Source organism: Cyrtonyx montezumae, unplaced genomic scaffold, assembly GCF_038088225.1.
Source record: "Cyrtonyx montezumae isolate F1298 unplaced genomic scaffold, pur_monq_1.0 scaffold_4, whole genome shotgun sequence".
NCBI classification, from domain to species: domain Eukaryota; kingdom Metazoa; phylum Chordata; class Aves; order Galliformes; family Odontophoridae; genus Cyrtonyx; species Cyrtonyx montezumae.
Genome location: NW_027072045.1, coordinates 5380062 through 5390711, shown reverse-complemented (window position 1 = coordinate 5390711; position 10650 = coordinate 5380062). Strand labels below are relative to the sequence as shown.

Genomic DNA, 10650 nt, shown 5'->3' with positions numbered 1-10650 from the left:
ACATTTTGAGATCACAACCTAATTTAGTGATTTCAGGATGTGGGCGGTCTAGCTTTTAATTCCTCTTCTGAAGTCTAAGCTGTCTTTTATGTGCTCATCTTAACCTGATCAACAGCACATACAGGTAGCACCATTTGAAACTGCTCCATGGGAAAACTGTTCCTTTGCAATAAAGGAACAATTTTATGAACTGTGAGAATATGAAGACACTGCTTAATTTTATTTTTTATTTTTATTTTTTTTTATGAAATGGAATTGGACAGTGCTTTCCACAATGTCTTAGAAACAAAAAAAAAAAGACTATTTTTAGAATCAGAGAATCATTAAGGTTGGAAAAAGCCACTGAGATCACCTAGTCCAGCCACCAACCCATCTTCACCATGCCTCTCAGAGCCACGTCTAGGTGTTTCTTGAGCACCTCCAGGAATTTGTTAGATGCATCAGAACTGGGCTCTCCGAGAGTCTCCCTGCATGCTGTTGGTGATGTTGCTGGAATTCAGTTTGGCTGTTGATAGTTTGCATTTCATCTGCTTTCAGTTTGTGGCGATCTTCCAAGAAAAAGCACTATCAAACCAATTTGCCATTAACTGTGACTAACGACAATTGCAAGGGTCGTACAACAAGTTTTAACAAATAAACATTTTTTTATACAACAGACGTGAATACGTTTTAATGAAGAAGCAATTCATAATGAAAATGTTATTGACTTTGTTAAGATTAAGCAGGTTTGCCATATGCTGTGTATAGTTCTTCAGATGGTTTCAAATTCATTTTTAATTTTTCTAAGTTATGCATATTAACAACAGATGCTGAATTTTAAAAGGATCTAATCATTGAGAGGCAATTGTTGCAAAGCTGAATGTTGAAGGCTTTTCTTCTTAATGATTCAAAATAAGTTGTATATATAGTTACTCAAAGTAATTTTTAGTTAGCAGTGTAGCTTATAAATAACTCTCTCACATGGCATTTGGATTACTTTCATCTCAAGGCTGCCAGATCTGTGTACAATTTCCACAGGTGCCATTGCTGAGGGGTGGGTTGGTTGAACGCTCAGAACTTCAGCCCGACTTTTCAGCCATTTTTATAAAAGAGCCTTTCCCAAATGCATTCCCCCCACAATTCATCCATCTCTGGACCAAGCACAGGTGGTTCTGGTGCTGTGCGTATACCTGGCTTGCCTTTATTCAGATTTGTCATATTGCTGAGGGATGCAAGGCACAGTGCAGTAAGGCTGCTGAGCTAAGCTGGCCACTGCAAGTGAGGGACCATGCTCACAGGAAGGCTCAAGTATTTCTGCATTCATGCAGAAACACCCTCGGGCTGGTTTCAAATGTAACCTTTGGATGGTTATTTTTTGCACTGAAGCAAAATCTATCTATCTATCTATCTATCTATCTATCTATCTATCTATCTATCTATCTATCTATCTATTTATCTATATTTATCTATCTATTTATTTAGCCTCTGCAATCCCTAGAAAGACATGTCATACAGTGCAGTGCACTCCTTCTCTGTTACACGAACTGAAGAAGTGGGATGTGCTATAACCTGTGACTGTGAGCCAAAGCTGCTACTTTGTTCCGCTGCCAAATGTCCTCTTAGACAGTTCACCCTTCTTTATCACCAGTGCAACCGGGGCAAATGAACACAGCTCCCTGTGGCTAAGAAGCCACAGACAGAGCAAGGCCACCTCAGACAGCTGCAAGCCCTCCTGCTGCCCAGCATCACATCACCAGCTGCTGCCAGATGTGCTCCCCTGACACTGGAATCCCCAGCTGTGCAGAACCTGTCCTCAGCACTGCACACATGGCCAGAGCCAAAACTCTTCCTGCTGCTGTGAGACACAGAGTGCCATTGTAGCAACCTATTTGGAAACCAACAGTTGTAAATAACAGAGAGGGAAATGCTGCTCCTTTGCAAAGCACCAAGCTGCTCTGCACAGCCCTGCTCACTGCTGAGTGTCTCCAGCCCTGAATGGAAATGTAGGAATTGAAGGAAATCTAGATGTTGGAATTAAAGCCATCTCTTCCTGCTCTTTTGTGTTTCCTGCAGAGGAAAAAAAAAAAGAGAGAGAGAGAGAGAGAGAGAGAGAGAGAATTACAATTTAATGTTGTTAATTAACATAAACAAGATGCAAAGAATGCAAAGCCCAGTCAGCTGCTGATAGTGGTGATCCTAAATTGGTTTCCAGAAGGTTTTAGACACAAAGCAAGGAGCTCCTGAGTGCATGTTTTATTATTTATATCAAGTACTATCTTAATTAACTTAGTTTGACAAATCAGGCTGCAGAAATGCAAAGCAAGCAACACCAGGCAGGCAAGAAAGTCAACCCTACCAGCTCCTTGTCAAGGAGATCCCAGAGTGGCACAACTCCCAGTGAGGGCTGTTTGAGCTTCATGCCCTTGACACCTCACTTTTTGGATAACTCATCAGCACTTTGTCAGGAGCAGCATGGAGGACCCATCACTAGTTGTAAACAATTTAATCTATCCCCTGTGGATGGCATTGCTCCCAAAGTGGAGAGCAATGACATTTCATTTCCTTCCCTGAATAGAACCAAAGCAGTGCTTCCTAATTTCAGACAGCTTTCAGGAACTTAACATCCTGGAGGCTCTTTTCTATACTTTTTGTTGTTGTTGTTGTTGTTTTTCAGTTGATCAATAAGTTCAAAAAGCTGGAGGTGGATTGAGAGAGCAGGGAGCAGAGACATGTACAAAACAGGGTTGAAATAAGCCTGGTAAAATAAGTCATCTGGTCATATGTACTTGGTAGGAATGTCCATGTTTGTAGCTTTTCAGACAGGGAGTTTGATAAATGTTGTGGAAGGAAAGCTCTCTTTCCTATGAGCAGGTGCCATAGATACAGCTTTTCTGGTACAAGGGATATGATACATAAGAGGACTTAGAGTCCTAGAATCATTTATGTTGGAAAAGACCTTCAGGTTCATTAAACCCAACCATCAGCATAACCCAGACTGCACCATTTTGGTCCCAGAACAAGGATGCACTCCATGGGGAGGGATATTTATTCAATGTAATCATTAAAGCCAGTGCTACAAGTGGCAAAAAAGACTCATGCCAGCATGCAGGATCTGTTTGGCAAATAGATACATGTATGGTCTGTGTGTCAGGGAAACATCTTACTGGCTATTTCTTCTTCCAGAGAGACATTGAAAAGAGAGTCAAAATCATAGAATATCCCAAGTTGGAAGGGACCCCTAAGGATCATTGAGTAACTCCTGAAAAGAGGAGAGGAGGATCCCTACTTTAGATCTCTGATTTCTGTATGTTTTCTGAGGTGGAATACAACTATAGAAAAGAGGAAGACAACTATTTTTATGATGAAAATTAAAAATGAGTGGACAGTGAGAGAAGTCTGGAGGTAAACATTTGAGTTTTAGTTCCTCACGCAGAAGTGCACACAATTTCTCTCTGTGCTCTCTTCATCTTGTGAACAGACTGATGGATGTGCTGCACAGTGCTGTCCAATTTGGCATTTTTTCCTATCTGTGAGTGTACTGTTTTCTGCTTTTATACGTACCCTGCATACTCTCAGGCTTCTAACTATAGCTCACCATTGCCAGCTCAACAAGCACAATTCACTCAATTAAAGCTACACAGAGGATCTGTTGTTCAGCTGGCATGAAAACTGTTAGCATTCCCCATGTCTCTCAGCTGAGAGGTGCTCACTGTGGTCCTGTAACAGTCTGCCTCTGTTCATCCCAGGTAATCTGCCATTCCCTAAAAATAGCTCTCAGTTTTCTTTATCCAGGTACAAGGAATGAACTTAAATCATTGCAGCTCACAAACATTTTAGTCTTTGATGACTGCTCTGGAGGTCAGTGAGAGACCAACTCTACCTGATCCTGAGGTTTAATTAACTGTTGTTTTGCTTTTATGGCTTGATTTAGAATGAGAAGAAATACCCTTAAGTTGCACCAGGGGAAGTTCAGGCCAGATACTGGGAAATATTTATTCTCAGGAAGAGTGATACTGCACTGGCACAGGCTTCCCAGGGAGGTAGGAGAGTCACTGTCCCTGGAGGTGTTCATGAACCATGGAGAAGTGGCACTGAGGGATGTGGTCAGTGGGAATGATGGGGGTGGGTTGAACTGGATGATCTGAATGGTCTTTTCCAACTTTAATGACTCCACGATTCTATGATTCCAGATTTAGTGCTCTTTGTTCTGACAGCCTTTTTTTGTTTCTGCTCAAATACTGATTTACATTTTGACACTGCTTATAGGTGCATCACCTTTTAATACCAATCCTGTGTTTGACCACAGGGAGTAGCTCATGTCTGAGCAAGCATTCTGCATCTACAGTCATTGAAAGTGCAGCGTATTTGTTAGAAAAATGCCTTCTGAGTCCCTCCAAGAACTAGCTTCAGTTTGTTAAGCTGTCACTCCTGCTGGTTTAATCTGTGCTCTTCACTCTTAATATAGACATCTCATCCTCTCCTGCCTCTTCCCATTACCTCCTTCTATATCTCCTGTAATCTCTGTGTTTAAGATATATAGAGCCTTCTGAGATGCCCAGCCCAAATAAAATCTTCTCCTCATTTTCATGTTCCCTCATGTCCAAAGCCCTCACTGTGCCCTGATAACCATTAAGTAAATGCTTTATGATACTGTACGGGAACTGTTGAATCAGGGCCTGAGCCACTGCTGGATCACCTGAGGTGAGCACTGAGTCAGCTGCAGGAGCACAGGTGAAGGCAAAGCACCGTGTGAGCAGAGGGGCTGGAGTCTGGCTCCAGCTCTCCCAGACCCCATTAAGGGCTGACTCCCTTGTGGAGTTTACTTTGTAAGCCTTAATCAATGGAGAAAGGTAAGCATTCCTCTTATTGTCCATTGTCTCTTTACCATCTGGATAATTCTTCTAATATATGCCATCTATTTTTGTCTAACTATACCATTCAGTATTATTCACTGGTGTCTTACTCTACAGATATCTACCTGGAAGCACCTCACCACGTGTACACAAATTTCACTGTACACCTACGGGTGTTTTCCAGAGACTGGCATTTAGGAGCAGTCCAAGGAAGCATTGTAAAATGCAGATGACTCAAGTCTCTACTCGCCAAAACTTTCTTGGTACATGGAAACAATTCAAATGAAAACCCAGCAGACAGGAAGCACAGAGCTCTGCTCACCTCATAGAGCACCCACTTCACCTCAGACACAGTCCTTACTCCATCCTTCGCAGTGAGAGTCCTTGGATTTGAATGTAAACAAGAAAGAACAAAAACCCTTGCTGGGAAATTTAATAGGCTCACCAAGTTTAGAACTGCACTACTTTATAAAATCAAAGCGTGCAATGATTTCTTAAATTGTAATTTAAAATTATAGCACCAAAAACACTGTAGTGATGAGCCCTGGTCCCTCGGAGGAGCACAGCAGCTCCCCAGAGAGGGGGATGGATTAGAAAACGCATTCCACATGAAGGCTTTTACTGTAATTATTTGCATAACTGGATTAAAGAAGTATACCAGTGTGCCTCTAAATCTTATTATTGTTTATTACCCTGGATATCAGAGAAAACAGTAATTACATTTAGCAGAAATCACTGGGGCTAGGTTCAGAAGTGAGACTGTGTGAGCATATTCTCAGTCACTGCTGTGGCAGTGGGAGAGTTAAGAAGAGAGAAGGGGCTTCAGGACCTAAAGACAAGACCATTTGGGGCTGTTTCTGTAAAACCCAATCCTGCAGGTGACAGTGCAAATACAGCGTTAGCAGCAGAGCCCCAAGACAAACACAGGAGCTATGAGATTCAAGGCATGTGTGTGATACACCTGCCCTTACACAAGGGTGCCCACCATGCTGAGCACCTCCATGTGCAGCCCTTGGTGCTGCTGTGAACACAGTTCTAGGGACTGTTGATAGCAAAAGTTCATTTGTAGGAGTTAAAAATAAAAGACAGAGAAATTCAAGCTCTTGTTCACTTCCTTCAGCCCTTTGCAACAGCCATCTGTGGTCGCTAACATGCAAGAGTAATAACCAAGCCATGGTGCCTGGAAATGGGAATAGAAATGTGGTAGGGAGGAAAGAAAGAATGCCAGGCCTGTAATGGTTAACAACGGTTTTCCTAGTCACTCCATTGCGCTGTTAAAGTGCTGTCTGTATTTAGTGCATGGGGTTGTAAACATTAAGGGCCATCTCAATGCTAATTAGCCTTTACAAATTGACAAATTAAGAGCTTGAAGTAGCACAGTTCCATAGAAGAAAAGTCTGCAAAACTCAGGATTTTGTTGTTAAAGCTTCTGGTGTGAGTGCTCAGTGCTTGCTCTCTGTGCTGTGCTCTCTGCTCTTTTTTATAAAGCTCTGAAGCAGAAACCAAAATTTGGGTCGTTTGTTTGGAAGGTGGTTTGGTGTTGGGTTTTTGTTGGTTTGTTTGTTTTGGGTATTATTTTTTTCCTTTTTCAAAATCTCCAGTTATTCTGTGTACTGAAAGAAAATGATCTCCCAACAATCACTGAAAGCATCTTTCAGTAAGACATTCGGATGTCTAAACCACAATAAGCAGGGCAGCTATACTTCAATGCAGAGTAAATGTAAACAGTGCCCACTTTAGGGAGACTTCCCTGATCTGACGTTGCTGTAATCAGCTTTTAATATTCAATTCCTCATTGCAAGCAGCAGGACAGCTTGAAATTGTAAGGAAATTTTTGAGAAGGGATTTCAAAAGGTTTTGCAGTGCTTTTCCCAGTGTGCGCGTTGGTATCTGTGAATTTCTTTTAACCAGATTAGTTTGCTCATGAGCAAAATGGTAGTTTCATAGTAGGAATGCATTTGGCAACTTGTGAAACCATCATCTTTTTCTTCTCTGTCTCCCCTTGCCCATTTGCCTTGCCTGGCAGCACATGTATCTCTGGCCATGTACAGGTACAGTAGGTTCAGCCTGGTTGAAAAAGGACAAAATTGCCCCCGGGACTGTGTTTTTTCTTTAGCTGGAATATCAAACAGCTCCTCATGTCACTTAATGTTCTGGCTGGAAGAAGTCTCTTCAGAAAAGACTGCTGGTGTCACAACTTTTTCCCCGATTCTTATCAGTTATCTCAGATATTTTCAGTTCAAATAGGAGAAAGAGACTAGAAATCATTTGTTTGATTATAGCTTTTAACTCCCTCCTTCTATTGAAAGGTGGATATCAAAGGAAATTGTTTCCTCCCTAGAGACTCCTTCAATAGAGAGCACTTACTCTGCTTTCTGACAAGCCTTTCTTCTCTTGGTCACGCAGTGCTCATCACAGCTCAATGACAACAGCCCCTTCTACCCACCATCTATTGAAGTGCTCTTGAAGGCCCTATCAAGGTCTCTGGCTGCCTCTGGAGATCAAAGCTGATGGCAGCATTAGCCATTACACACATCAAAATCTGTTCCTCAAGGGATGAGCAGAAAGCATCTGTCTGACAAGGCTACACCGATCTCCATTGGCTGGGAACGTGGTCACCTTGCTGAAGGGTCAGCAAATTGGGGTTAATATGAGACAACAGCAAACACACGATTCAATGTCTTGTGGCATGTCTTGATGCCACAGAATAACATGTGGCCCAGAGCCATGTCCAGTCTTGCCTTGAATGCCTCCAGGGATGGGGCATCCACATTCTCTCTGGGCAAATGTCCTCATATTTTGATGAGTTTCTACCACACAGTTTCCAGCCCTATCACCTTTGATCAGCAAATTTACCATGTGATTTTGCAACAGGCTGTCAGTCACACTGCATCAGCCACACCTCACCAAACAGCTTCACTCCTGACTTGTTTGCTCTCTTCCAGCAGTGCAGCTCATGTCACTACCTGCTATGATACAGCTCCCAAGGCACAGCAGCTTTGGGACCTCACAGCAATGCTCCCAGCAGCCCTGCTCCCTGATCACAGTGTCAGCTCTGCAGGAAGGGCATTTCAGAGAACTGAGACTGTTCTTCATCTTGTCTTTAGTTGAGGAGATCTACAGGAATGCTGTCAGTCCTTTACTCTGAAACTTATGCTAGGGGTTGTATTCTGAGTAGGTAAATAGATTTGATTTTCACCCAGTCCAAAGATTTAATAGCCTCACTGGGGTATCTATCTTATTCATCACTACTTCTCCCAGTCCCCAAATCTATGCTGCCAATGACATGAAAATGAGATAGGAAGGATCCCTGCGGTTTACGTAAGGGGATTTTGTTTCTTTAAGATCTCCATGGCCTCTAGCTCCTGTCAAAGATAAAAAGACATTTTGGGATACTATCTCTGCCTTTCCTTCTCCAGTAGGGCTGGAGGTGCTGGGGAAGTAACCCATGGGACGCATGGTGTTATGACTGAGCCCTCAGGATGAGCATTAGCACCCAGAGCTGATTAAAAGTGGAAATGACTTACAGTGTTGCACTCCCACCATCTCTTGCGATTACAGCACCACGCTGGCCATAATGCAATTTGTAGCGGGTCCAATTTTCTTCTTTCTCCAGGCAAACATTTTCTTCAGCTCCCCCCTGAAGCTGTCGTGGAGCCAGGCATAGAGGAAGGCATTGGTGCAAGCAGACATCATGGCAAACCAGTGGCACAGCAGCTGGATGAAATTGAAGTACTGCTTGTCGATTAAGCCAATATCAATGTCCTTTATCATGTTGAAGATGTGCAGAGGCAGCCAACAGACTCCAAAGGCTGCCACCACCAAGACGAGCAAGCGAAAAGTCTTTCTCCTTCTTGCCCGGTCCCATTCAGCTTGGCCCTGGGTGACATTGCCCGGGACCACTCGGTTTTTCAGCTTGACTGAGATTCTCAGGTAGGACAGGGAGATGACGGCCAAAGGCAGCACGTAGGTGATGATGAGAGTGCTGTAAGCGTAAGCCAAGCGATCTCTTTTCATGTGGAACCAAAACTCCTCGCAGATGGAGAAGTCCAGCTCTGGGAATTCTGCATGATAAGTGTGGACCAGGGCCGGGGCAGCCAAGGTACAGCTCAGCAGCCAAATAGCAGCCAGGATATAGGCACAAACAGGGATAGTGAGCCTCCTCCGGAACGGGTGCACCATGGCGTAATACCTATCCACAGCTATGACAGTCAAGGTGAAGACAGACACAAACACAGTGACAGGTTGCATCAGGAACACGAAGTAGCACATGAAACGTCCGTACACCCATCCTCTGGGCTCAAAGGCATACGCGAGCGTCAGGGGCACACAGGTTGCACACATGAGCATGTCTGAGAAAGCCAGATTGCCGACCAGAAAGTTGGTCACATTGTGCATTTTTTTCGTTCTGCAGATAACGTAAATGAGAAGATAATTCCCGATGACACCAATAAAAACTACCAGGGAGTAGCAGGGGATGATGAGTGGCTTGAAGGACTGAACAAACTGGAGTCCTGAGAATAAATTGCTGGCGTTGCTGTGAATTGCAGAGAGGAAGCTCTGGGAGGTTAAATTGTCCGAATTCATCATTTCCCTCCTTTTGTCGTCTGCCATCAGCTTAAGTGAAGTAGTTACCACTGCACTGCTCTCGCACTCAATCAGTGAGGATAATGAATGGATTACTGGCTGTGCAGAGGTTGCCACATGGATAGTAAACAAGCATCTGTTAAAGCAAAAGGTGAAGTTGTAATCCTCGAGAGGCAGCTTTCAGCAGTTCCTAGGAAAAATCAAATACAACCAATTTCCATTAAAGTCCTCCTGTATTTACTATTAAATCTAGGTTTTGTCAGCATGCCACTTAATAAACATTTAATGCAGGGAGTACTTACTGCAGTGTTTTTCTAATCCCATATGATTTTCCTGTGGATGCCAAGAAGTGCCCTAGATGTCTGGCTTCTGCAAATCCAAGAGCGTTGTGTGCATGTGTGTTAGAGAGAGAGAGAAAATATGAGTGAGAAAGAGAGTGATGCGCATTTACAAGCTAAGTGGAGATCAGTGTTTTTAAACAGTCTTCACTACTAGGTCACAACAGATTTGTCTATAAGCTTTTATCCCTATTGGCTGTCCTGAGCATTACGTTGCTCTTTGCGTGTGCCTTACTGATAGTAATTAGTTCTTGAATATACTTTCAAGAATTTGCTTTTCTTTGCAGTGTGTCTGTACTTGCCCTTCCCAGCTAAAATTCAATTTACATTCATTAACACAAGCCTACACAGCATCTAATCCCAGATCCACTTTGTCACAGTCCTCAGAGCGCCCAAAAAAGCCACCTCTGAATTTGCTACCATAATGTGACTGTAAAATGGGATTCTAATGACATGCAGACATCAAACAATTACTCCACTAGAGGGACTCAGCTACACACCTGGTGAACGTACTTACGCATGGAAATGAGCATTCCACATGGAACATATAGAATCTTATTTTCTAATGGTGTTAAAATGTTTGCTCGTCCCTGCTGAGTATTTTCAGAGGGTTTTTCATATCTTTGAGAGTAAAAACATTCAAGGATCTCAAAGGAAATAATAACACCCAAACAGCTCAGCTGTAAGGGCTCACCTGCGGTGAATTACAACAAATGATTTATAATATTGCAGCTGCCCAAATATATTTGGGATTTCATTAGGCGTTAACCTTAAGTAGCTATTAATCTTCTCCACACTAAACAGCAAATGCAAATCATTCTCTGAAACAGCACAAATTTGTTTTGTATGGTTCAGGTATTAGAAGGCAAAAGATGAGGATAGGTGTGCAGAGA

The 10650-nt window shown here is 42.9% G+C and overlaps 1 protein-coding gene across 1 annotated transcript; it reads right to left on the bottom strand.

Annotated features, from left to right (window-relative positions):
• Positions 1-8387: 8387 nt before the first annotated feature.
• On the bottom strand, positions 8388-9446 carry PRLHR (prolactin releasing hormone receptor). The gene has a single exon (XM_065746966.1). The coding sequence runs from the start codon at positions 9444-9446 to the stop codon at positions 8388-8390; it is 1059 nt and encodes a 352-aa protein (XP_065603038.1).
• Positions 9447-10650: the final 1204 nt, after the last annotated feature.